The sequence below is a fragment of the Haemorhous mexicanus genome, chromosome 14 (genome assembly GCF_027477595.1).
Source record: "Haemorhous mexicanus isolate bHaeMex1 chromosome 14, bHaeMex1.pri, whole genome shotgun sequence".
In the NCBI taxonomy this organism is placed as follows: Eukaryota; Metazoa; Chordata; class Aves; order Passeriformes; family Fringillidae; genus Haemorhous; species Haemorhous mexicanus.
Window position 1 is genome coordinate 5,646,813 of NC_082354.1, and position 27,116 is coordinate 5,673,928.

The 27,116-nt window shown below is 38.4% G+C and overlaps 1 protein-coding gene across 2 annotated transcripts; it reads left to right on the plus strand.

The window, feature by feature from the left end:
* Positions 1 to 27,116, plus strand: TEX11 (testis expressed 11). 2 transcript variants are annotated; one of them, XR_009488263.1, is made up of 29 exons: positions 1 to 148; positions 246 to 433; positions 717 to 770; positions 2,465 to 2,549; positions 3,735 to 3,814; positions 4,360 to 4,440; positions 4,523 to 4,642; positions 5,575 to 5,655; positions 7,833 to 7,918; positions 9,221 to 9,278; positions 10,044 to 10,139; positions 11,606 to 11,687; positions 13,389 to 13,467; positions 14,146 to 14,297; positions 15,021 to 15,106; positions 16,009 to 16,146; positions 16,434 to 16,536; positions 17,593 to 17,717; positions 18,477 to 18,562; positions 18,692 to 18,745; positions 19,197 to 19,237; positions 19,828 to 19,914; positions 20,998 to 21,068; positions 21,624 to 21,740; positions 22,551 to 22,623; positions 22,992 to 23,141; positions 25,114 to 25,234; positions 25,588 to 25,752; positions 26,791 to 27,116. XR_009488263.1 is itself a non-coding variant. In XM_059859204.1 (29 exons), the coding sequence occupies exons 1-29, from the start codon at positions 118 to 120 to the stop codon at positions 25,774 to 25,776; spliced, it is 2,823 nt and encodes a 940-aa protein (XP_059715187.1). In that variant the 5' UTR covers positions 1 to 117; the 3' UTR covers positions 25,777 to 27,116. The 2 variants fall into 2 exon arrangements, 1 of the variants encoding a protein (XP_059715187.1); XM_059859204.1 differs by adding an exon at positions 24,136 to 24,244 and having other exon boundaries at positions 25,588 to 27,116.

Sequence of the window (27,116 nt, forward strand, 5' to 3'; positions counted from 1 at the left end):
GGACAGCCAATCGGCGGCGCGGGGGCCCGCCGGCAGCGCTGGGTCGGAGCGCGCAGGCGCAGTGCGGGGGTGCTGCTGCCGTGGCTCCGCGCCCCTCACGGAGCTCCTCGAGTGGCCATGGCGGGGTCGCGGGCGGCCGCCGTGGAAGGTGCCGCGGGTCGCGGGCTCTCCCTTCTCCATGAGTGCCGTCAGTGGCGGCTGATGTTGGGCTGAGTGTCACGCCCCGCTGTCCTCCTGTCTTACAGCGCTGGTGCGGGAGTTGCTGAAGGAAGAGGCGCCGTCCCGCATCGCCGCCCTCACGGAGGAGCTGTTCCAGGCGGCGGAGAGCATCTCTGAAGAGGACGGGAAGGTGGCGGAGGGAGAGCCCCCCGCTCCCGGCCCGTCTGAAGAAACGGGGGGTGCATGTGCTTCACACCCCACAGCCCTGGCCCAGGTTGGTGCTACAGCTCCGTAAACACCAGCTGCTGCTGCTTCCCACCTTTGGGGAAGCTAAAAGTGTAGCACTACTGAAATGTAAAGAAAACAGTTCACTTCTTTGTCGTTTGCCCCAGTAGAGTGAAAGTCCAAAATAAAGTGGGAAATGTTATTTTTAAAAGTCAATGTGAAGTGATGCTGAATGTAAAAGTGTGTGTGTCATTGACTCGGCATTGACCAAGCTGAATCAGTACGTGTTCTCAATGTGTTCTCCATGAGACCCACCTAGATGCTGTGTCCAGGTCTGGGGCCACCGACATCAGAAGGATGTGGACCTGCTGGAGGGAGTCGTGAAGGTGACTGAAGGGCTGGAGCACCTCTCCTGGGAAAGACAGATGGAGTTCGGCCAGAAGAGAAGGCTCTGGGGAGACCTTACAGCACATTCAGTGCCTAAAGGGGTTCCAAGAGAGCTGGAGAAGGACTTTGGGCAAGGGCTTGAAGTGACAGGAAAAGGGGAAATTGCTTTACATTGAAAGAAGGTTGACTTAGATTAGATATTAGTAAGATACTGAGAGGGTGATGAGGCCCTGGCACATGTTGTCCAGAGAAGCTGTGGCTGCCCCATCCCTGGAAGTGTCCAAGGCCAGGTTGGACAGGGCTTGGAGCAACCTGGTCAGGTGAAGGGTGTCCCTGCCCATGGGAGGGGGTTGGCACTGCGGGATATTAAGGTCACTTCCAACCCAAACTATTCTGTGATGATAATGTGAAAAATTACTGGTTACTGATGATATTGAGGTATTTTTTATTTCAAATTACTAGTAGTATCTGGTTGTAATTTTAAGTAAAAATACTAGCAGAGAGCACTGATGAATTAAGAGTTTGGTACTTTATCAGAGGAGAGGTACTTCTCACCCTGTCTGTGGGTTTCCATAGTGACAGCAGATAACCCAAGGAAGAAGAAAACAAGCAAGTATGTAATTTTAACTGCCTGGTAAACAATATTGGAGTACACAATATTATATTGGAGTACTCATTTTCAGTCATTGTAAAAGTTTATCAGGTGGTTGTTTATAATGTTTGCTTTTTCCTTCTCTTTATTTCTCCTAGAGGAGTACTTAGAAAGAAGTAAACATCTACTTTAAAAGTCCTTTTTCAAAGAGAAATCTGGTAATACATGAATCTGAAATAAGGAAAAAGACCAGCTGAGATATTGTCCAACTTTTTCCTCTAAAATTATATTTTCAAGAGACATTTAATAAGTAGTAATTATCAGCTAAGAAACACTGATTTTGGAAGTCCTAAATTTGCAACAAGGAGCAAGATAAGTTAGCAAGTGTTGTAACAGAAAGTGTCAATAGTACAGTATGTAAAGAAATACAAGAGCATAAAAGTGGTATCCTTCAGTTCTTCCTTAATCAGTTGGGCTAAATTATTTTTGAAGAAAGGAGAAATCATAAATTTGCAATCTGGCCACTTCAATAAGAGGGGCTATGAACTCTCTCCTAGAGTGTATTCGTAGGCAAGATCTGTCATGAAAAGTGGAATAAAGTGATGGAAAATCAGCCCCTCAGGGTGGGTTGCTAAAGCAGTTTATTGCCTTTATGTAGTGCTGTATCTTTTTAACAAGAGTATAGAGTCAGTAGCCTTTGTTCTTTGTTTGCTAATATCTAAAGTTTCCCAGTGTAGGTATTTAAAGTAATTAAGCTACTTAGTGTTCTTTTTGATGTGCAAAAGAGGTGAAGCCTTACTACAGATGGTTCTCAAAGGTGATAAGATTCTTAGAGTTCTTTTCCAACCCCTTCAGATTGTAGGTGAAGAAATGCCACATCCATTCAACGTGCCTGTTCTCAGGTCACTGTCCAACATGTCCCTGTGGGATCCTGTGACAGTTTTATGGAAAACTCACACCTTTGATGTAAAAGGGAGTTGTGTAAACATGTGGAGAGGCCATTCCTGTGAAACACATGAAAGATGCTTCTTTTCCAGTGGTAAATTTCAATGGGATCCACATCCAGGACACAAATAAACTGAGTGGAATTTTCTTCTTCAGGTTGAAGAGAGTGCAGTCAGCTTGTGGAACTGGACTGTGACCAAACACACGGGTGCTGTTATCAGTGATGAGCAAAGAGCCAAACGTATGTATGTTCTGTTCCTCCCTAAGGGTGTTCTGGGTGCTGCAGCCTGGAAACTCAACACTCTCTGCTGGCAGGCACATAAGCAGTGCTGGAGATTTGTTTGAGTCTTTGCAGGCATGGGCAAGAGAGAGAAAAATGTATCGGTGGGCTTGCATAAACAGTTCAGGAAAAAGCATCCTGATGTAATAGTTGCCTTCTTGTGACACAGAATCAGTGTAGGCATTCTTATCACCCCCCTTTCCATGCCAGAGCACCAGTAAAGAGGTGATGTGACCAAATGAAGCTGTAATTTGCCTTCTGATGCTGTGGTTCAAATCCCAAAATGTATGTAAAAAACATAGATGTAAATCTGAGACTGTTGGTCAGTTAATTTATATCAAGTGAGATTGTTTTTTAATGTAACTATCTCATCCATGTTTACATAGAGAAACATTCTAAGTCCTCTTTTCACTGACCTGCTATAGCCACGTGCTCAGCTGGTGGGTTCTCTTGGGCCAGGAGTAGGGCTGGGGAAAAGCAGAAATGAGCTTTTGGTCTTTTCCCTCAGCGTGTTCTTTCTGTGGTTCTGTGGGATTGCAGTGTCAGGCCTACATTCTTGTCTTGAGGGATTATAGTCAAAATGATGTATAATCTGCATCATATAAATTACACCAGGTAAAGGGAAAAGGGTAAGTTGACACAGAGTAGAGCATGATGTTCTCACATCACAGTTGAAGGGCCAGGGAGAGGCTGTTTTAAGTACATTAAGTAGTGTCTTTTCCATCCCTGATGTGTAAGGAAGGCCTCAAAATATTTTTGCTTTTTACTTTGAAACTGTAAAGATTATTAAACTTCATTTCCTTATTTTGCTGAAGGCTATTTTGAGGCTTTCAAGAAATGTTACTGTAAGCACCTGCAATGTAATTAAATCTTTGAATACCATGTATTTAACTTAAACTCTCTCTAAATTGTTTAATAGGGTATTTTAATGAGAATATATATTTTTTTCTTACTGTCTGAAAAGCAATTTTAAACATCTTGGCTAAAATTCAGATTTCGACGCCTGAAGCTTTCAGATTTTTCTGTCTTGTGATTTAAAATGCCAGATAGTCTTTCAGATATGGCAGGGCTTGACTTTCTGAAAAAAAAAAAAAAAAAGGAGTAGAGAAAAGGAAACTTTTGAATGCCTGCACTGTTTTCTTGCAGTGCGGTTTGTTGCCTGCAGACTGATTTGCCTTTGTGAGGGCAGCGATCCTCCGGAGGGGACTATTCGAAGACAGATTTTGGTAAGGCTAATTGTGGGTGTGTAATGAAATACAGTTGATCCCCCAGGGAAGTCTTCAAATCTTATTACATTTGCTTTGGAAAGGGAGTGGAATATACGTCTAGTTCTGGAAGGGTAACTGGTGTTTTGGCAGGAGTATTGCTGACTCTCTCTTCTCATCACTTAAGGAAAGATAAGATTGATGATCCCATTTTTTAAAGAAAACAAAGTACATGCTGAAGTGGAACCTGTATCTTACAGGGTTACCCTGCTCAGCCATTGGAGCTACGAATGTCTGGGCAGTGTGGTTAGCATCCCATCTTCTCACAGGGAAAATATGTTACAAGCAGGACATGTATTTATTTCAGTATCTTATAATATTGTCTAGTAGGCCACCATAAGTCTTATGCTGTATCTGTGTGTTCATTCAGAAGTGAGAGTTGCTGGTCAGAAATTACAGAACTGAAATACCCTTGTCCTGTGTTAGATATGTGCTACAATGAGATGAGATCTTCTATTGCCTTTCTTGAAAGTGACTGCATTTTCACAAGAGACTTTCTCCTTCAGATGTCTATGAAAACTGGGAAAGGATGGATAGATATTGGAAAAGCTGGTCTTGCAGATGGATTTCTAGAGAATGCCATGAGTGTAAGTTCTTTCCCACTTTTGATTTCCTACATACACCCCTATTTGTAAGTTCCATGGGTGATGCCTGCACTTTGTTTTCCAGAGTATTGAAAAGCTGTATGCGAAGTTACGGAAGGGGAGTGAGGGTGAAGCAGATATTGAAGCACACAGAGCTGATGTCGAGAAAAGCCTTTTCAAAGTACTCTCTTACCAAGCTGAATCAGTATGTGTTCTCAGTTTTCCTTTAAGTCACTCTATACCTTGTAGAGGTATAGAGGGAAACTCTGACCCAGTTATTAGATACCTGAATGCTTGGCATTGAGGACTTGCTGAGGGATAGATTTCCTTCACTTAGATATAAGATAGCAGATCTCATGTTTGCATTCAGTGTTGCAATCATTTAATGATTTTTAATTTCCCACATTTATCGCAGTCATTCTTCAGTAGTGTTTATATCTTCTAGTTCAGATTTGTTGCTTTATGATTTGGCTATCATGGCTGTTTATAAAATAAACAGCTGCCTGTGTGAATCATACATGGGTCAGTTCCAACAGTGTCCTGTGCTTGACTGGAGAACAAGGCAAGTAACTGCAATTTAAAATATGTAATTTAGAAATTCTAAGTTTTGAGAGGAATTGTTTTTCCTGACTGAAATGTATGAGAACTCTACCAATCCTACAGAGCATTACAGACACAGGAGTGCAAATACAAACAATGTAGTTCCTGAATTTGTTGGTCACACCACTGATCTCAGTATCTAAAAGGGAAGTGCTATCTCCAAAATTCTCAGGAGCTACCCTAAATAGGACAAAGCAATGGCCCATATTTTAATTTGATCATGGAAACAAAAGGAGAAGTGGTATAAATTTTGCTGAGTTCTTGTATCATCTTAACATGGGAATGATCTTGTCCCATGTCTCTGGCCTTTGCACACTACCTAAGGACTGCGGTGATTTTCTGGATCTCTTGATCATCTGGCAAGATGGAAAAATTGCCAGAATTATTATAGCACCGTAAGGACAGGTACCTAATCCGAAACCTAGCTTTACTGCATGTGAAAAACCCAAGTCCTGTTTTAAAGAATGAGGTTTTTAGTGAATTTTAAAGACCAGTTGCACACTAACATTTTGTTGGCATGCTCTGCTGCTTTCTCAGGCAGTTGCTCAAGGGGATTTTCAGAAAGCGGTGATGTGCGTGCAGCGCTGCAAAGATATGTTGATGAAATTGCCAAAAGAAGTAAGTGAAATCTTCCCTTCTTTATAATTCCAAACTTTGAGAACCTTCTTTCCTCTCTATATGTTAAAGCATGACATATGGCATATAAAATTTTGAAAAGTACTCTGGACTGAAGGTCTCTTCTGCGGTTGGTTGCCTCTTTGAGATTTTGTTGCTAAAAATTTTGTGTGGAAACAGCAGAGTTTTTTCAGAGTGCATTTTTTTATTGCTTCTCTTAGATTAGAATTTTAAATAGAATAATAAACTTTTTCCTAAACAATGAGAAGACAAATCAGCAAGCAAGGCAAAAAGATTTCTAAATTGAATATACCACCTACTCTCTACAGAACCAGCTGCATTTTACATCTTGATCTTGTATATTGCATCTTGTACCCATGTGAACATTTGTCTGGGGACAGATGGGACAAGAGAAGAGCTGAGTTACAAAGTTACTGATATGCAAGTCTATCACTGCCATCAGTACTCTTCATCTTCATGAAACTGTAGAGCTATGAATGGTTTTTGTAGTTCTTGTCTCACAGAGAAAACAATCATATGCAGATTAGCTTTTTGTTTACAAAGATAAAAGTCTATTATAGTTATATCTGAATAAACTTCCTGACATTTATTTTCATTTGTTTATATGTTTTCCCAATATTTAAGAAACATTTTGTTCCTGTCTCTCTGGTACAGATAATAAAATTCAAACGGGCAGATGCAAATTCTTAAAGAAAAATATGGGAAATATTGTTGGAGTTTATTTGTTTTTAACCAATTAAACTCCAACTGTTTTTACATTGCTTTGTGTCATCTGCAGGCCATGTTCAAGTGCATCTGAGTGACTAAGTTGCAGGCGTCTAGCTTTGATTTGAATTATAAGACCAGAACTTCTTACTGTTGAAAATGTTCACTGGGATCTTTGCACTCCTGTTTCTCATTTAATTCTAAATTAATTTCATTCTTTCTGCTTGAACTCCTTCATTAATAATATTAAACTTCTTGTGATGAAAGCTCTTCACAAACCAGGAGCACTGATGCAGACAAGGTAAAGGTTTCTGATCATGAGAGAGAGAGATACAATTTACTTCTGATTTAAAAAGTGGTATTTAAAAAATGAGGAAAATGGAAAGAGCTAGTGATTGCTGAGTGAATCCAAATCTTTTGGACTGCTGGGTAGTTCTCAATCCTAAACTCTTTCAGGCTCCCATTGTACCAGAGAGTCCCTGGTGAGTATCACAGGGAGATTATTGTGTTGTGTGGTACCAGAGATCAGCTGGAGAAGATTGTGATCCTTGGTAGTCTATGAACCAATGTCAGTACAGGAAACTTTCTCTCCTGGAAAGAAAACATTCACAAATGAACCTGTGAAAAATAAGGTTTCATGTCTGAGAGTGATCTCTTTTGTCTTTATGCATATATCTACTCTGTGCTTTTGCTTCTGGACTGAAAAAAAAAAAAAAAGTGAAGCAAGGTGTTGTCCTACCCTTCTCATTTTTGTCTGAGAATTTGAAATCTGCAGTCCCTTGCAAAAAAGCATCATTTATATTTGGGAAAAAAAGATACTGCAGAGGCAAAATGGATGTAAATATTGGCAGCCTGCTAGCATATAAAATGACTTTTTGTCTCTTCTTTTCATGACATATGACAGCTGCAAATAATTTCAAAGAAATGACAAGTTGTTATGAACAGATGTCAGGGCTGACTGATAAAGCTCTGAATAACCAAGCATTCAAAAGCAGTTTGCTTTTAAATCTTGTAGTCCTTTTTTAACCCCAAAGAAAAATGCTGGGAAGAAGCCTACCATGAAACAGGTGGAGTCCTCTTCACTTAATTATGTAAAACTTTTTTGTTATTTAAAAAAAAAAGGTTATAGTATTACAGTTTTGTCTCTCAAATTTCAATTTTTATTGTTTAATTTACACAATTCCAGTGCTTTCAATGTGATTTATTGAGGAACTCTGTGTTCCTCATGTGTTTCAAAACTCCTGCTGTTTTGTGTGTCCTGGTCTGATTAACTTTCCCATCCAGTTAATGATTCCATTTTAGTCATCTTCAGCATCCCCTTGCAAAAGGCCAGAAGTGATAACAGTGGATATATCTTGAAAGTAAAATGCATTTTAAAGAACCTGAGACTGGAGTGCCATAGATGTAATGATATTTTACAAGAACATTATAGAAGCAGGAGTCTTTTATTCCAGACCTGTTACCTGTCAATCCTCTGTTACAATTTTGGAGTGGAAACCTATGAGTGGAAGAGGTATGAACAGAGCTCCTTCTGGCTCAGGTAATGTGCAGGCAAATAAACAAACCCTTGCTTCTGAGATGTAAAAATGTATGTGAAGGAGAGGGGGGAGCAAGGGAAAGTAGAGGTCTCATTAAAAATGTGAGAATACAAGATTTTAGCTGAACCAAATTATCTGAGCAGATTCTTTGTCCTGGTTGTACACTATTGCCTAAAATCTCTGACTGTTTTCCCACATGGATTTTCATGCCATTAGAATGAATGTCATCTTCCAGGGGTTTGTGCCAATTCTCTCCCTAGTACTTCCTCCAAAGGGATTAGTTTTCTGAAGAGTCCTTGACTGATGAAAGGCACAAACATCAAGGTGAAAAAGGAATGGGTTGAGATGGTTTGGGTAGGATCCAAATAACTATTGTAGGATCCAAATAACTATTGTGGTATTACTAAGGGTGAGGAAATGTAGGCTAAGAGAAAGAGCATCTTCATGCCATGGTAACAGCCTCACTGCAGAAAATTTGTGTTAATGTCTTCTTGTTCTTTCAAATAGAAGAAAATGGAGGGCAACAGATCACATTCAGAATCATTATGGTGGTATCTGTTGTCAAAGAGGATTTGTAGAAATGCTCAGAATTAGTTACATCTGGTGCTTTGGAGATTATTTTATATTTTATTCCTTTGGAAAATTAAATACCGAGTCCTGATGACAAAATTTGAGGAGGAAACAAAGCTTTGCACAGTGCAAATAATAATCTGGAGAAAGAGTGTGGCTCCATCTAGTGGGTGAAGATTTCCCTAGTCTGAGAGTTTACTAGGTTAGAAAACAAGAGCCCAGTTTCTGTTTTTCTTTCTAACAGTTCTTCATTCACAGCATTTGTAATCAAATCCGGTTCTGTGGAATTAGCACTGTGTTTTCTCCTGGGTAGTTCTTTGTTCTGCCATTTAACTTTTAGAAGAAGAATGGGGATCATGAGTTACAGGTTCTGTCTTTGCTGTGGATGTGCTGTGGTCTGGAGACCAGTCATGGATAGATTTTGTGTATTGCCATATTATATGTCAGGTGAGAATGGAAACACTTGCTTCTTCAAAATCTCCGTGGTTAAAATTGATAAAACCTACCTAAATGTTTGAATAGAAGATGTTACAGAATGTGCTGCAACAAGTTGAAGAAAGTAACTGAGTACAATTTTTAATGTAAGGCTAGAAGGAGCACAGAATTTTCTATTCTCTGGTAAAAGTAGCTACTGAGATTATTTTGTGTGAAAGGATAGGAATTTTGAACATATCAGAAGACTGAATTTATCTCTGTCATCCTGTTTAATTCTAACTTCCATTAATCATTGATAGCCAGAGTTATGACATTGGGAAGATGGACATGAAATATTCTATTGGCAAAGAAATGCAGGTAAGAAATAGAGAAATTTCTATTTATAAATAGGAGGATTTTGTTAAACTGACTCCAGTGTATTATCTGCCTTTTCTCTGCAAACCTGCCCAGTGATGTCTTGGTCTCCTTTTTAGTAGTCTGCTGTGAAGTTTGGCAGAGTTTCAAGTTGAGTTGTTATGAGCATCAGTCACTGATGAGCACCCTTAAATCACATTTGATTCTACTATTTCACAGAAATCAAAGTGTAGAAAGAGGCTGAAGTTGATCCTGGCCATCTTCTTCCATTCCTCTTCTCTTTCAATACATCATCAGTTGAGCTGTGTCATTTGTGATAGATGTTTCTCTGTCTCATCTAAAAGTCAGTTTATTCTTTTGTTTCCGACTGCGGATATGAAGATTTTAATTCCTTCCTCTTTATGTAAATAATTTATGTATTTGAAGTCCATCATCATGTAGGTCTTTGTCCTGCTTTTTTATTTGTTTGTTTTCCTCTGTGAAGTGTGTGCCTCCTGTTAATTAGATTTCTTCTTTCATTCTTTTTTTCCCAGTTACCTGATTTTCCTTGCAACCCTTCTGTTTTTCTCTGAATTCTAGTTGATTCATGTGCTGTGTGTACTGCATCGCTTCAAGACTGGATATATTTCAGATGTGAGAAATCACTTTATATGTCTGATACCAGGCAGGATTTTTTTGCCTCAAAAAGCTTTTATTTTTCATGGCCTTAGAATTTAAATGATTTGTGTTCATATGTATGTTTGTATGTGGCTGTTTTTTTGTTTCCAGGCTAAAGTGCTGCGATTGTTAGCCACAACCTATTTTGAGTGGGATTGCAGCCTGTACCTGGACAAGGCTTTGAAAGCCATAAGCTTGGCAAATCAGGTACTAATTTTGGCTGTATTTAAAGATTGTGATAGATGAAACTCAAGCATTTATTGACATGTTAATATGGACCACATTAATCACTGGTGTGTTATCCTTGACAACAGATTGAGGTGTGTTTGCTTTACATTTACACATTTACATGCTCCTATGGATATTTTGGTGTTCCCAGCTTTTTTTTTTTTTTTTTTTTTTTTTTTTTTTTTTTTTTTTTGTAGAGAAATAGTTTTTTGTATGTAGAAGTAGAGCTGTTCTCCTACCTCCTATGTGTTAGTAGTAAGGTCCTTTGATGATGGTGTGACTAAAATTTCTCAGATGTGTGAGTTGATACAGGCAGGCAGCTGGCACAGCCACAAACCCACAGCTGAAGCACAGAGAGTAAAATTATTTCCGTTACCTCATTGTCTGGGGGATCCCCAAAGCAACACCCAGGCAGAGGCATGCAAGCAGATCTGAAAATTGAAGTGTATAAACATACCAGCTACCCTGAAGGAAGTTCATACCTCTCTAAACAGCCATTACAGTGAGGTCTCTTAATCCTTTACAAATTCTGTTTCCTATAGAGACTTGAGTTAATTTTGTGCTTTTATCTATTCAGGTCAGTGTGGAGTAAATGAAATCTGAAAAATTCCTATTTGTCTTTGGTTGATCATGAAAAAAATTTCATTTTCTGTTTTGTACAAAACAAGCTTTATGTATGAAATTTTGCTTTAAATGAAAGCTGAAATTCAATTTCTGCATGTTGTCTGAATTTACAGAGAGATCATAATGCATATGTTCATGAGATCAGGATAAATGGCAGTGTATTTTAGTTATGCAAATAATGTGCTACTACAGTATCTAAGACTTTTGTCCTGTTGTTTACTTTTGCAAAGCTTTTTGAGGCAGAAAGTGTTTTTATCATAATTTTTGATAATGTACATTTTGATATTGTGTGAAGGTATGGAAAACCAGAAGAAAGTGTTGATTCTAGAACCTGAAATATGCACTGTTTTAGGGAGAGCTTTAGTATACAGTCCTCATTATTTCCAATTGCTCCCACTGTTGTTGACCCCTGAATTTCTTCTTTTTATGAACTACTTTGAATCTACTCATATTAATTCTAGATTAATCCAGCCAATTAGGAAAGCTGGAAGTGTTTCTATCTAATTCAGTAATGTTCAGCTTCTATTTAAAAGTATCAAAAATGGGCCACAGCAAACTGAGAACTTTACATCTTTTGCTTTTGTTATCCTTGTGGTCTTTTGGTGGTGTAAGAATAAATAATAAAGATACACATTGCATTTAGGAAGAAATTATTGCATAAGTTGCCTACCACTTACTTCAGTCATTAAAAAGGAATTGAAGATTTCAGGGAAGATATGTGATTCCTTCATATTTGTCTGTATTATGAATGTGCTGTACTCTCACAGGGTCTGTGTTCTACAAAGAGCTGTCCAAGTAATGTATTGTTTTTCATTGTGCAGGAGAATTTGCACCCAGCAGGTTTTTTTTTGAAAGTTAAAATTCTTCTTAAAAGTGGAGCATCAGATGAAGATATCAGCTCAGGTATCACAGCTCTCCCTAGGTTTCATATTAATCCATATCCAAGGAGACTGCATGTGTCATACATAGAAAAACAATTGTGTGGTTGTGGCAGTATCTGTATTAGCTAAATGTCCTTTTGGTTTTGGAGTATGAGACATGTACTCAGTGTTCACAGAGGAGGTATCCAGATGCTAATTTAAATAGCCTTGCTGCAAACAGGGGATGGGGAACACTCTGAAGGCTGTTAGAAGGAGGAGAGTGAAAATATATAGCAATGTAAAGCTACAGTTTATTTAGACATATGCATAAGGTTATGCAGAAGGGTGAAGGTGCATTGACTTACACAGTCAGCACAGAAGAAGGGCTGCTGAAGCATTGCTGTTCTCTGGGTAGGGTTTTGCAGGTTTTGACCAAGAGATAGCATGTGATCATCAGTGTCTTGTTATAAACCTGTATTACAATTTATTTAAGTCAAATAAACTCTTTTCTCCTTATTCCTCACATTTATCACTTGAGCAGAACTGATTCTGCTGTGAAATGAGAGGATAAGAAAGATTTTGGGGAGACTTTATATAGAAAGGATAATCAATGTGTCAGAGAAATTTATTTTCATAAATAAAATCTTAAGGAACAGAGGCTTTGTACGTTTCAGGGTTGGAAAACATCAGCTCTGTAAGGAATAATCTGAGAAATGTAGAATGTGATGAGGAATTTCTTGCAGAGAGCTGAGGGCTTTGAATTCTGTCAGACTAGCAGAAATGGTAGCTCCACATTCCTCCTTGGGGCTTTCAGCCAGATTTCAAGTAGCCAGTCATTTAAACCTTATAGTCTCAAATAAACATACAGTAGCTGACTTGTGTTCTTCAGCTTGAATTGTGAAACCATAGAGTTGCCTATCAAAACACACTTGGCTATTGTTTAGTAACACTAAGCCTCCAGTCAGTTTTTCAAGCACATTTATTAATGAGTGGATATCTCTTTTCTTGTATGGCTGGCAGAAAAGTGTATGCTCTCTGTCTTTTGAGTGAAGATTTCTGCTAAATTTTAGGCATTTCACTAAAATCTTGTGTTGCACACTTGCATCAGCTGCCTTCAAATGCTTGTTTAACAACTGTTCCAGCCATGTCCTTGTGTATTCCTTCTCTGATCTCATCCAAGCTACAAATATATCTGTTTTGTTCTTAACCATTCAGCACAGTGTAACAGTTTTAAAACTTTATCTGAGTGGTGTAAAACTGATACCTGCTTATCAGCACCAGTCAGTCCAACAGCTGATGCTCAGGGCATTATGCTGAAGTAGTTCCCATTGCAATATGATACCACACCCAGCCTGAGCACTAACCTCAGTGTTAGGTTGTTCCTGCTGGATAAGGATGAGACATTTTGATAAAAGACAGCTTGAAGCAAAAAAAAAGAAAAAAAAAAAAAAGAAATTATTCTACTAAAGTTGATGCTGTTCCTGTTTAAAGAGACAGAGGGCTGGAATTCCAGGGCTATCAGCCTGTCACCTTTCTGTAGTACTGCATTAACTGTACAGTGAAAGGAAAGTCAAAACACGATAGGTATTATTCTTCCATTTGTTGTACGTCTGTTGTAGGGTTGCTGTTTTTTTTTTCAGTTTTGTTTCTGTCTTTCAAAGAAGGTGTAAGAGATAAGTGGTAAATTGAGCAATTAAGTGTCTAAGTTGATTACATAATCTCAAGTGTTTTGTGTTCTGTCTAGCTCTTGCAGAATTCACACACCTTGAGATGTCTTTAGACTTCTGTTTGAATACTGCCAAACTGCTGCTGGAGCATGGAAGGTATGAAAACATCTCTAAGTGGGGTAAACACAGTGTTTGGAGCTTTTGGGTGTTTCTTTATAAGCAAAGAACATCTGTTATACAATGATGCTTTATTTCAAATAAAAGCTCATGGGGGTAAGGTGGAAGGCTTCGAGAGGGAGCCTGTCTTCTATAGCAAGGAGATAATGATTATGGTAGCAACAGAACAGTGTGTGAAGTAAGTCTAGTGGTAATTTGCAGTGCTGTAGACTTACTTTGGAATGATTAAGATTCATTATGTAGTTTTATTATATGTCTGGAATCATCAGACTGACATTTTTTTTCTAACCAACCATCAGAATGACTTTGGAGCCCTAGAACCATTCTTGGGAAAAACAGTAGAAGGATAACAAGTTACTGCAAAATAAATTGAGGCACGAATTTTTGCCCTGTTAAGTGCTCCATCATGATTATGTATGTATATGCCTGTATCTTGCTGCAAATGGGAAGAATAAACTCATGAATACAGTGGAAGAAGCATGTGGTAAGAGGAAGCTGCCACTGAATAGATGAACTGTAACAAATTCATACCTTGATTCATTCTGTCGGTGTGATTGAATGACAAACATGCTGTATGGTGTGAATATGTTAATCTCTAGAATGGAAAATTAACAGCTCTTCTGGTGCAGCCTCTTAAAAATGCATCTCTGTGAATAGGGAATCAGTTGGTTTTGATTTTCTGAAATCTGTTCCTGAACGATTTGAATCTTCACCTGACCTTGGAAAAATTACCCTGCTCCACATCGAGTTCCTGCTGCAGAATAAGAGGGAGCTGCTCGCTAAGCAAAAGATTGAAGAAGTTATTATAGGTCTGTATCCATCTTATACTGCTGTTTACTGAAAGCTGGATGTAGTTGGCTAAAGTCTTGCATTCTAATTTTCACTTTTTTTGCTTATTCTTGTTTTTCTTTCTCTGTGTCTGTTTTCCATTATGTTTCTTTTACTTGGCAAATCTCAACCTCCATATTGAGAGACAGTCACAATCAAGTTTAGGGTTAAATTCATTTGCTGGAGCAATTCCTCCTTCTTAGTGAGGACTGTGTGTGTGACTGATACATGTGGGATTAGAAACATTAACCAGGAGTTCTGTGTAATGTTAATACTTTGTCCATCCAACCCAATTTATTTTTGTCAGTGTAAGATAGGTTGCATATCCTTGTTAGAGCAGATGGATAACAGTTTATTTTTCAGGTCTGTTGCACCTGTAGCACTGTAGTATTTTTTGACTACAGATCTGCTGTAAAACAAATCCTATTTCATGTTGCATCTAGCTAGGACCAAGAGCTACATTTACATTGTTCAAGCATGAGAACATTTTTCTCTTACCCACTGGGTTTTTTGGGTTTTGCTTGGTTGATTCGATGGTTTGGGCTTTTTTTCCATGAACAGGATATGAAACACTGGCTCCTAGCTGAAACTATTCCTGCATCCCTGTTTTTTTGTTGCAGGCTGTAGAAGAGTTCTTAGATGGCTCTCAGTGTGCTTCTTCTTGTAAAGTTCTTGTAAAGTGATGATTTGCAGTATCTTTTCAGGTCATTATACTGGCAAACAGCTGTTGCCTGAAGCCTTGAATCAGCTCCACATCATCTTGTGGGACAGAGCTGCCAAACATTATGAGGTTTGGGACCAAATAGTAGTGTTCTTATTTATATGAGTGAAAATGAAATTCTTTTTCTGACCTCTTTGATATGTCTATTTTTGGTTAGAAAGCAAACTGTTACTAAGAGCCTTGTTCCAGCTGGCACTAGTTTTATTTTCCATCTGGGTGCTGTTTTCAATTACAAAAGCAAGTTTCAGGTAGCCTCATCTTAAGGTTTGTGCATGGGAACAGTTAATGCAAGAATTCCTGTTCCAGCTGGCTCCTGTATGGCTATGGGGCCTGAAGGGATTTGTCCAAGAGTAGTCAAAGAACTGGCTGGTGTCATTGTGAGGCTTCTCAATGATTTTTGAATGGTCTTGGGAATCTGGAGAGGTCCCAGTTGGCTGCAAGCTGGCAAAAGTTATCCCAATTTTCAAGAAGGGCAAGAAGGACAACCCTGGCAACTACAGGCCTGTCAGTCTCACTTCAGTGCCTGGTAAAATTATGGAGATTATTCTGGGAGTTATTGAAGAACACCTGAAGGACAGTGCAGTCATTGGTCACAGCCAGCACTAGTCCATGAGGGGGAAGTCCTGCTTGTCAAACTTGATCTCCTTTTAGGACAAGGTCATCCACCTTGTTATCAGCTGAAGCCAGTTGATGTCATCTCTTTGGATTTCAGTGAAGCTTTGCATTCTGTCCCTCACAGTGTCTAGACAAATTAGAGGGCTGGGCACTCACCAACTGTATGAAATCTAACACGGGAAAGTGCTGGATTCTGCACCTGGAACAGCCTGGAGGTTGCACTAGAATATACTTGACTATCTAAATCTTTCATTGCTGTGACCTTTTTTTAAAAAAAATTGGAAACACATGGGCAGTTTAATCATCCAAATATGGCCATGTTTGTTTGGGTTTTATTTCATTTTTATATTTTCTAGGAGAAAAGCTATTCTGAAGCCCTTCACTGGTACAATTATTCTGTCAGCTTCTATACACCTGGGCAGATAGATCAGAACTTGGCTAAGCTGCAGAGGAACATGGCTTCTTGCTATCTTCACCTGAAACAAGTTGACAAGGTATATTTAATACATATGTAGACATACTTATGTCTTTATTTGCATTGCTTTTATTTTTGAGGAATTGGCTCTTTCATTTCTGATCAGCCTTTAGTGCTGTCTTCTGGTCTCATCACTTTTGTTTCAAGGACAGATGTTGCCCTGTTAAACATCTTGAGTTATTCTGTAAGTATCAACAATGTAACCAGTGATGTTTTGTGTATCTTTTTATTTCTTTTCTATTGCAAATTATATACTAATTTCAAGGTGATGTTGTACTGATTTCCCTTAATCTCTTCTGTGAATAGGCTAAAGAGGCAGTTAAACAAGCAGAAAGGTGTGATCCAAACAGCATCTTTACTAAATTCAGTGTCTATAAGATTGCAGTGTTGGAGAACGATACTGATAAAGGTACAACCTGAAAGTTAAAGGGCCCACTACAAGGAGAAATGCCAAATATATTAAAAAATACTAAACAGCTTTGGACTGTTGATCTTGAGAAAGACACAACAGAGGGTAGCTAGAAGAAGGGTCCCTAAAGTCATTGAAAATGTCAGGCTGTAGATTTAAGTTGTAAAAGTGGGATTTGGGTTTTTTTAAGCACACAATATGTAAGAGGCAGAATCCATTGCTATATTTGATTTTGTTTGGATGGAGCCTCTGTCTAGGGAAGAAAATCCTCCCATGAGCAGAAGCTCTAGTAGCATCCCAGGGTGAGAATCATTCTATACTTTTTAGTATGCATATACAATATGAAACTGAAGGGAACCGTTATTGCTGCTCTTAACTTCTCTGGACAGATGGAGCCTGAAGTTACCAAGAAATACATGAATTATTGAGATGACTTATGGAATGTTGTATCTCTGTAGCCTCTTTCTCCTTTATAATGAGTTCTGCTGTTTCATATTTTAATGAGGATCTTAGCTCAAGTAATGAAAATGGAGAAATACAGTCTATAGTTACTTGGAATACAGAGTAATGTGCAGAGCTTATTTTCCAATGAGTTCTCTGCCATTTAATTATTCTCTATACAACTTTTATTGACAGCATAATTTGCTCACATAATATAGAGTGGGAAACACAGCACAGTGTGAACATAAAAGCAGTGGCACCCTTAGCACAAGCCAAGATGTGGGAGCTTGGAATGATGCCCAGACAATGTATTAGAGAAAGTCTTCTGTCTTTGGTAACAAACAGTTACTTAGCAGAACAAAATTAAGGATGTGAGATGAGTATCATTTGTATGGCATCTTTGTTTCCTTAGATTAGTAACTTGAAAGCTTTTTGGCACCTCCCTAGGGGGAAATAAGTATTTGAGGAGAAGTGCTGGTATGCTCAGGTTTTCTTGCCTTGGCTTTTCATTTAAAAAACCCTAAAATTATAGCCTTTCATAAATCGTTAAAACAGAACTTTGCACCTTCCAATTGCTTCTATAAAAATGTTGGTTTTTGCCTCTGTCTCTTTCAGCTATGGAAGCAGTTATTGAAATGGGGAAACTAGCAGAAAAGCCATCAGAACATGAAGACAAGCTGAGAGTGGATAAAAATACAGGCAGCAACCTCTTGAGTTTAGCTGCCCAAATTGCTTTAGAGGTAGAGCAGATAATGTTGTCTTTGCTTTATTGATATAAGTAGGACAGCTGTAACCTCTTTAACCTGGCCTAGATTTAATATTTCTCTGTATTTCATGGATTTCTTAGTATTTCATGCTTCCACAACAAAGGTCTCACTCAAATGTGTTGTGTAATGCAAAGTAGAAATTATTTTCATGTAGAAAGAAGTGGTATCTTTTAAAATTTTGACAGAAGAATAAAGAATTCTGAGTTACAAACGTTGGCATCTGGATATTACATTGTGCATTTCTGTAAAATTCTCCTCAGCAAAACGTTTCATCTTCTTCTGCCTCTGGGATTTGATCTTTAATGTGAGAGGGGGAAGCTGTGTAAAAATACACATAAATCCATGATGAAAGTCCTTTGTCCCTCCTGTTTGCCTCTTGGTTGGTGGCCTGAGCACTGTCTGAACTGGCTGATTGCATTTCAGGCTATCAGGGCTTTGTTCCCAGCCCTGTGAGGCATGAAAGCCTCACCAACCTGTACTAGTCCTGCTCTTGCCACAGGCTCTTTGTGCAGGGAATCATATGATCTCTCCTTAGAGCTTTCTCTGCACTCTCAGGCAATTCTGTGCACAGTCCTTTGTTCATTTTCCTGCTTCTGGGCTGCACAGACTTGGAAAATGTGGTTGCTTTGGGGTTTGTTTTTGTTTGGGTTTTTGTTGTTGTTTTGGTTTGGGTATCTTTTGTGGTAACTGAGGTAGTGCAGTATATACAAAACATGTTTTAATTCTTTTCAGAATGACCAACAAATTGTGGCTATCAAAGCTTTGGAGTATTTGTCTGAACAGTTACAAGACTGCCGACAATTATTTACATCCTTAAAGTAAGAATTCAATATATATACAAGGAGAAGCACAAGGAAGAAAAGTGGGATTCTTTCAGGAAAATTAGGGCAGAGTACACCTTTGAAAAAAACTCTTGTTTCTTCATTGCTTGTTTTTCTCATATTTAGATGTTTGGTCCGTCTGATGTTATCAAAAGTCATGGCAGAAAATTCAGAGAAAAGGTGGGTCTCCTTGAAAAACCATTTTCTTATGGTGGATATGTTGTTCAAATTGTGTAATGTTTTCTTTATGTGTATTTTTTCTTGCAGAGTAATCAAGAGATGATTTTTTATGCTAGTAAAAGTCCACCCAGATGACTTCCTAGCTTGACCTAATGACATCACATAGGAACATATTTTCAACTTGTCTAAACTTTTTTTTAAATATTTGCTCTTTGCCTTCTTTTATTAATGCATATGCCTATTAGATATTTTTAATGGAGGTTGTGAGCTAAGCAATCTCTGTAACTTTGACACTGGTGGGATATCTTTCAAAAATTTGGAGTGAGAAGAGTGGATCTATCCATAACTGGGAAAATGTATTCCAACATAAATAATGTGTTCTGTTTTTTTTTTTTTTCCTGTTGAAAAAAATGAATCAATTTTCTAAAACTAAATTTTTTCTCCATTCTAGAGATGGAGGTATCAACTCCATACTGACTTACTTGAACTTGGGTATGTTTTTGTTTTATTTGCGTTTTTCTGGAGTTCTTCCATAGGTGAACATTTTATGACATGATTAGATCCATACCAATGAAATATTTAGACTCCTTATTTCAGTCCTGGCTCTCAGCTTCCCAGTGAAATCAAAGAAAACTAGAGCTGGAGATTCAATAGTATTGTGAAGTTGGAGTTTAGTGCCACAGGTTTTGCTATCAAAAACTTGCAGTACTGCTGCAAGTAGAAGAGATTTAAGAGCAGAATTAAATCAATAAAAGGTTCCTAGAAGAAAGGTCTCAAACTTGTAATTAAATTTAAACCCCCTTCTTTTGAAATTAAGTAAAACTCCTCTGCATTAGACTTTAGTGTCAGTAAACTTAGAAGAGCAGTGCTTGTTGGCAACTTCTATAAAATGCTGTGTGAGGCACCTTCTGCTGTTTTTAATGGGGCTTTCTGAAGAATATTAAAGTCATGAGAATAAGTCTTCATCAGGAATTGCACAGGTGTTTTGGAAACCTCTGTTTTGTAATGCAAGGATGAGACTTGCTAATGTTTTTGTTCTGCTCCAAAAGTGGTACTTTTGTATTGAATTATGTTTTCTGCAGCTCACAAGAAACTTGCTGAGTCTTTCACAGAAGAGAAATTTACAGGGGACATGAGGATCCTTGAGGCTCACTGGTTTAGAAAAGTTGGTAGGTTGCTCTCTCAAAATCTAAACTGAATCTCCTGTCTTTACTGATCCTTTAAATCTGCAGCCTTGGAATTTGCCTTGAACTACAGACTGTGGAATCCAAACAGCAAATATTATCACAGATAAAGTGGTTTCTAGTGGGAAATGCAGCTGCCATGGGGCTGCCCTAAGCTTTGTGGATAGTGCTGTCTCTGGATCCTCATTTTGTAGTCTTTGTTACACGGTTTTGGTAAAGGATTAGTGCATGTGCTGTCTATAAATAAAAATATAAGCATAGGGTAACAAGTTGAACCAATTTTTCAGATTCTTGCTTCTGTCAGAGCATACAGGAGAGCAAACAGTTGCAATCAGTATCAGAAGACACCTGCTTTTACACACGTCCTCACAGTGTAACTGTGCCCCAATAAATAGCAACAAGGGAAGGGGAGAAGCAGCAGAGGTCAAATACAGTGACATGAGCATGAATGGAATCAGGACCTTTCAAAGGCAGCATTCTCAATCACAGGATAAACAATTCAGAGACTACAAAAACGTGTCCTATTGAATAAATTACTGTGAAAGTTGCTGTAGAATCTAAACATTTAATTGGGTCAAGCTCTCATACATAAATAATTTGATTGCCTTTAGATGCTCATCCATTTATTACTCAGAACTGTGTGCTTAATTGCCACATACTTGACCTTGCTGGAGTAAAATGAGGAATGGTTCAAGATGTTGTGGGGTTTTTCCTTTTGCTTTTTTATTTGTCTTGGGAATACTGTACAACACTTCCCCTCATATGCTGGCTTTGTTAACTAATATAAGAAAATGCTTTTTCCAGTTCATGCTTTCGTTGGCAGGGTGTGTGCTAGAATGGCTTCTTGTTTGTGGTGAAATTATCAAGGCAAAATTTGAAAGCATGAATTAGCTATTTTAACAAATCACTAGTAACAGTATTTCTTGCTGTTGTTAAATGAGCTGTTGATGACATATTGGTTCAGAAATAGAATTGTAGGACCTGAACTGCTTATTGCTAGAGATTAGATGGGCACACATGGAGCAGTGCAGATTCTTATTCTAGTCTCTATTTTTGTGTCTTTGTTAGCTTGGAACTTAGCTGTTCAGTTCAAGGACAGCCCTGAAAAGATGAGGGATTTTTTTGTGCTGTCTTTCAAGGTATTTACTCTTGCTAATAGTGTTTCTAATTGAGGAATATTTTTATCTGTCTAGTTCTTCTAGAAGTCACATCCATGGTTTGGGTATCTCCATGGAGACGTGCTTGTATGCTCTGAAGATGGAGCATTTTTGTCACAAGAAGATTGACTTGTAATATAAAATGTGTGCATTATTGTCATACTTCACATTCTGTTTCTTAAGATTGTAATAAAATCAATGAGAAGTTTCTAAAATAAATGGATTCTAATGTTTGTAAACTGTATCATTAATACAAACATGTTAAGTACTTAGGTCCTAATTTTTATGCAGGACTTCTACCAACACTGTCAGTTTCCTATGTGCTTGTAGAGAGGGGACTCCAACTCTGCTTTACACTTTATATATAATTAATCCTTTTGTATAATTATACCAGTAAAATTACAATAAGAATGTATGTTACTCATGACTGACTGATTCCTGCGAGTGTCATAGAGGACGGTCAGCAATCATCTGTTCACAAGCAAATTGCTTTATAAGGGTAAAATTCTCATGACCTTTTCCTATTTTTGGTGTCAGTTGTCCCAGTTTTGTCCCTCTGACAAAGCTGTTCTAATTGCTCAGAAGACATGCCTGTTAATGGCAGCTGCAGTTGATCTGGAAATGGGGAGACAACAAGTAACACCTTCAGAACAGGTAGGGCAAAGCCTGTTAACTATTTCTGAGTGCACCAGAGTAGCATTTTTTCCTTCTGATTTTGAAGTCCTAGTTTTTTCACTCAGAACAGGATATTGAGAATGTAAGCAAGGAAATATTTCATAGTTAGAATTGATGCACATTTCCAGACAATTGTAAGTGTTGAATTTCTGTAAATTAGTTCAGTGTCTTTGAATTGGTTTGTATCAATAAAGGGTCATGGCAGTAACTTCTGAGAGGAATTTCAATCTATAAGATAGATATTGTAAGGAGTCTGCTACTGAATGTGGGTTAGGCAGAAAGACAATTACTGCTGTTGCTGAAAGTAGTTACCACTGTGGTTGTGATAAAACTCTTTTTTTTTTTTTTTTTTTTAATGTATACATCTTTTTGTGGGTGGGAGGAAGAGGGCACTGTGCTTACTGTGATAAGAAGATTAAGGAAAACACAGAGGTTGTGAAGGAAGTACAGAAGTCTGGTATAGAATGATTGTAGAAAATTCTCTGGAGGGCAATGCACAGCAATTCTGTTGTGGCATTTAGTGGTTTGTCAGTCTCAATAACACTATTTTATGCTTGGGAGCTAAAACAGTTATATCCCACAGGAGCATGGATGGTTCTTTCTGGGCCAATGTGAAGTGGCTTTGTCAGAGATGTGGAGGTCTTTGGAAAAGAGGAAAAAACCCCAAAACCCCAGTAACTGATATGGGTGATTTACTAACTAGGCTGATTCTTAATTTATTTTATAGTTGGTTCTGACATAATTATTCCTTTTGCTTACAAAAGTAACTTATTTAATTTTGTAAAATAGGTGGAGCTTTTTAGTCAGGCCCTTCAACATCTTCAGACGTGCAAGGAGATATGGAAGGTGCTGAAATTAACAGGTAAGCTACAAAGTGTGTGTTCAGCACATGTAACTCTTAGTCACAATATTGATGGAGAATACAGAGCATGTGGAATTGCTGTCTCAGATGGAGGTTATTGGAGTAGATAGATAACAGTATGATAACAGCTGAGGTGTTAAGTGACTGTCAGCCTTGCAGATGCATGGTTCACTTTTTTTGGTAGGATATTGGTAGAAAAATTCCATTAGATATTCCTTGAATGGCAAATTCCACTTGCTCTTCTGTTAAGTCTGTGTGCCTTGATGGTTTTCCTGCCTGTTGGAAGCAAAAATTACCTTATAGCAAAAATTACCCTGTGGCTTAGAGAAAATTCATCATTATGTACAGGCAATCCTGTCTCTTTGTAGGAGATTTTGCTAAAGACCCAACAGACACGTTGTTGCTGCTTTATGAATTTGAAGCAAGATCCAAACTGAATGATCCAACACTTCACAATCTTATGGAGTCAGTTTGGGAGCAACCACAAATAGAGATCAAGACACTTGAAATCATTGCATGTAAGGACAAAGAAGCTTTCATTTCTCTTTCCTGTTCTTTTGAGGTGACCAGGATTATCATGTATTGTACAACATACAGAAAATGGGTCTAACCATATATATTTTGTCCTGAAGCAAAGATGCTTAGGATCTCAGCAACATTAGGAGAGCTGTGTTTTGAAGTGACAGGTGACATGGGTGATGAACCAGAAAGTTGTGGTATCTTTCCATTTCTAGACCCTGAGACACTCATATAGCTTGTGAGCCTGGAAAGGGTTTTTCAGATAAACTTTTACATGCTCCAAACTGGCAAAGGCCAGAGAATGCCCTCACTGATTCATGCCCCAGTGCAGAAGTTTTGGGCTGTGGACTTTGGATACATACTTTAAGTATATTTAAGCCACTAAGATAATGTAAAGTTTCAACTTAAAGTTTTTATAGTCAATTTGTAAATAGCACTTCTCTACACTGTGCCATACTTTCATCACAAAGTCCTAGTCACAAAAATGTGCTTGAGAATCTAGAGCAGGATCCAAGAAAGATGAGGAGCATTTAGAACTACCATGGCAAGTCTTTGGAGGGTGTCCTGTAGGATTGCATAAACACCTTCTGTTCTCCTTGCCCTGAGGGAGAACACTCCAGTGCCTGGAGACACCATTCCCAAATCCTGCTCCTGCATAAGGTTTCCATCTGGATTTTTGTGTTCAAGGTGACAAACAAAACTCTTTAGACAGTGTCCCCCACCAGAATTCTTTTGTATTACTGCACTGGAGGTAAACAGCAGAGAATTATGCAACTTTCTGTGCTTCTGCCTTGTTGTCCTCATTGATGATGTGCTGAATAAGAAAGAGGGAGAGAAGCAGCAGCTGGTGACCAGCCCATTAAGGAGATCTCTTTTCAGTCATTTTTCACAAGGGTCTGGCAACATGCTGTAGTTTATTTTAGTGACCTAAGAGATTGAAGTTGACTTCAGTAATTTATCTTTTATTCTTCTCTATTTTCTTTTACTTTGAAGCATTAGCAATGGAATCTCCAGCTCGGTATCCTGTACTGTGTAAGAAAGCTCTCAAGAGTGCACTAAACCTTCACAGAAAGCAGGCTGTCATTGATGCTGTGAAATTTAGGTTAGTGTTATCACTTAGCTTTGCCATGAGCCTTTGACTGAAAATGCTGACAGGGAATAAAGCCTGCAATTTGAAAAAAAAGTGGATTGTACTTTACATGCAAGGTTCCACTTCTTGCTGGCCAAGCAATGTAACTCTGAAGGATGACTGCCTAACAGATGTTTTACCTGCAGCTTGTTTACTTGGCATATTTTCTGGCACAGTCCTGTTTGCAATAAATTAATCTATTGAGGAAGGAAAATGAAAATTGGATCTAGAAGAGGTCTCTGGTTGTTTCTTGTGAGGAAGGTGTTCATTTCAAATGTTACTCTGCTGGGTATTTCAAAGACAAAGAAGAGAAATTAAGGGTTGAGAAGAAAGCTATGAGTTGTAAGATAGTGATGCTACACAGTACATATGTGACTTATTTAGCATATTTATGTGTTACTTATCCTTTCCAAGTTCCTTGAAGTAAGCACTTGGCAAAGGCAGCTGTTGATATTGCCTTTCTCACTTCACGCTGAGAAAGACAGAGCTGTTTTCAGAACCCTGTGTTTGTTACTGATTTTCTGAGGATGCTGCCTACGTAGCTCTTGTTGGGGAAGTTAGAAAAGGTATTTTGTTCTTTCTGTCATGTGTAGCACCCTATGATATACTGTGATTTTCCTTCTGTGTTACTGTAGAGACCAGCAAAGAAAATAGTTAAGTACTAATTGTTCTTGACTCTGTTTCTTCATAGTTTATATGAATAAGATCTGATAGTACAAAAATGCATGTTTCTGCTACAAGAATATGAGTGTGTTGGGCACCAAGGTAGATATGTCTGACAATCATACTGTTTGTGCACATGGTATTTAATATTTCCTCTTTTACTCTCTTTCAATCCTCAGCAAATGCTTACACAGTTTGATTAACATTTCTTTGCCAACTGGATTGACAGACTTGGATACCTGTGTGCTGCAGGAGGTGTGGGACTACTTTGAAGATGCTCTGAGTGTAATCAGCAGCACAGTAAGTAGAACAGGAAACCAAGAGATTGGGAGATGATCCTGAGCATGTTTGAAAAAAAATCTCATTAGACTGAGAATAATTAGTAAAATGAACATTATATAGTGTTATATGTGGCGCTGCTAAGATGTCTTCAGTAAAAGATACACCTAAATTACCTCAAAAGAAAAGTCTTTTGGATATTTAGGACTGCATTACAAATTTTCTTGGATTTTTAAGGGCTTTTTCTCTCTTTGCTTAGGAGGAAAGAACCCAACTGTTTTCTAAGATTAAACTCTAACACACTCTTGACTTGTCAGTTTTGAAGTGAGGATTCTATTTTCTGATGAGGTGCTGCTGCTTGTTTGCTACCTCAGGATGCTTACCCAGAGATGGAGATCCTTTGGTTGATGACAAGAGCCTGGAATACAGGAATATTTCAGTATACTGTTGGTAAATACAAGGAAGCTGAGCAGTGGTGTGGATTGGGAATGCGTTTCCTCAATCACCTAGGCTCTCTGAAGAAGACCTATGAAGGCCATGTAAGTGTGCACAGGGGGATTTGAGGATATGGGATTGGCTGTCTGGCCTGGATTTGAGATGTGGATCTGGGTGAAGAAACCACTGCTGATGATCTTTAGAATTTCAGGAGAATCGTGGTATCTAAATATTTTGGGGGAGCCTGATGCTAAGATTTTTTCAAAGTGAGGCCAGAAAAGTTTTGATAGACAATAGAGAGACTAATGTAGCATTCTTTTACTGGAAGGATGATGGAAATGTGTGACTGGAAATAGACTTCTGACTGTTTGTGGCCATGGGAGAACCTTGTACCTTTGCCTGCTTTAACTAAAGTCAAGGTGCTGTACCAGCTGAGTTAAATCAGCTCTTACATACTTTCAGGCTTGGTTTCTAGTATAATCTCATGTCTTATAAATAGGGTTTAAGATGGTGTGAAGAAAATCAGTAAAGCTCATCTCCTCAGGTGTAGCTTAGCCACTTCCTATGAGGGAGAAATTTCCAGCCTAGCACCTACAAAGTGTAGGTGACACTTTGCAATGACACTTTTCTTACTCTGTCACAAGTAAGCTTCTTTCTGCAGCTTTTGGCTGCTGCTCCTATCTAGATTGCAACCCAGTGCAGCCTGGCTGGTGTCACCATTCATTCTCTTGTGTACAAGCTGAGCAATCAAGGGGTTGGCTCTAACTTTTACACCATTTAAAATACATCAGTTAAAGCAGTGAGAGCTGACAATAAGAAGTCTTCCCCACCCTCAACATCAGCTCCCAAGTCTGTGATTTGGTGAATAGGTTTATGTGCTGATATAAGACTCACATGTAAACTGTGCTTTATGACTGTAAATAGAACCACTTTTGTTAGGTTGCACTGATCTTTTTTTCCCTAAATCATTGTATTTAAACCTGTGCCAAAAATCTTTACATCAATTTGAAATTTTAGGTTTAGAAGCTGTTGGTAGTCTCCCACCTATTCCCTTAGTTCTGTTCTGTGCTAAATGCTACGTTTAGTTAAATGATACATTTTTATCCATCCCCGTTGACAACTGTGGTGCTCGTATTCCCCAGATGGTTGGCCTTTATAGTGAGGTTCTGGACAAGCTGGACAGAGCAAAAGGATTTATTCCAAATGAAGAATAATGACAGCCACAACTACAAAAAGAGGAAAGCAGTCTCTCTTGAAAGTGTTCTGCTGAATGAGAGGCTGTTAGATCTGTGAAGGCACAGGGCCATGGGAGCAGTGGGAAAGAAACCAGGATCTCCTTGTTGGCAAAGAAGTTATGTGCTTTTTAGGAAGTGTTTATTCAAGAAATGTAATTGTTTTCCTCTAGGGAATAATTTTCATTCTCTGGAGCTATTTAACAGTTAGAAATAAATATTTAACTTTTACATGA

Bases quoted from the DNA above. Each gene is read 5' to 3' on its own strand.
- TEX11 (XM_059859204.1), top strand. From the start codon at position 118: ATGGCGGGGTCGCGGGCGGCCGCCGTGGAAG. The intron at 771-2,464 runs GTGACTGAAGGG...TTTCTTCTTCAG, and splicing joins TGCTGGAGGGAGTCGTGAAG to GTTGAAGAGAGTGCAGTCAG. The intron at 2,550-3,734 runs GTATGTATGTTC...GTTTTCTTGCAG, and splicing joins TGATGAGCAAAGAGCCAAAC to TGCGGTTTGTTGCCTGCAGA.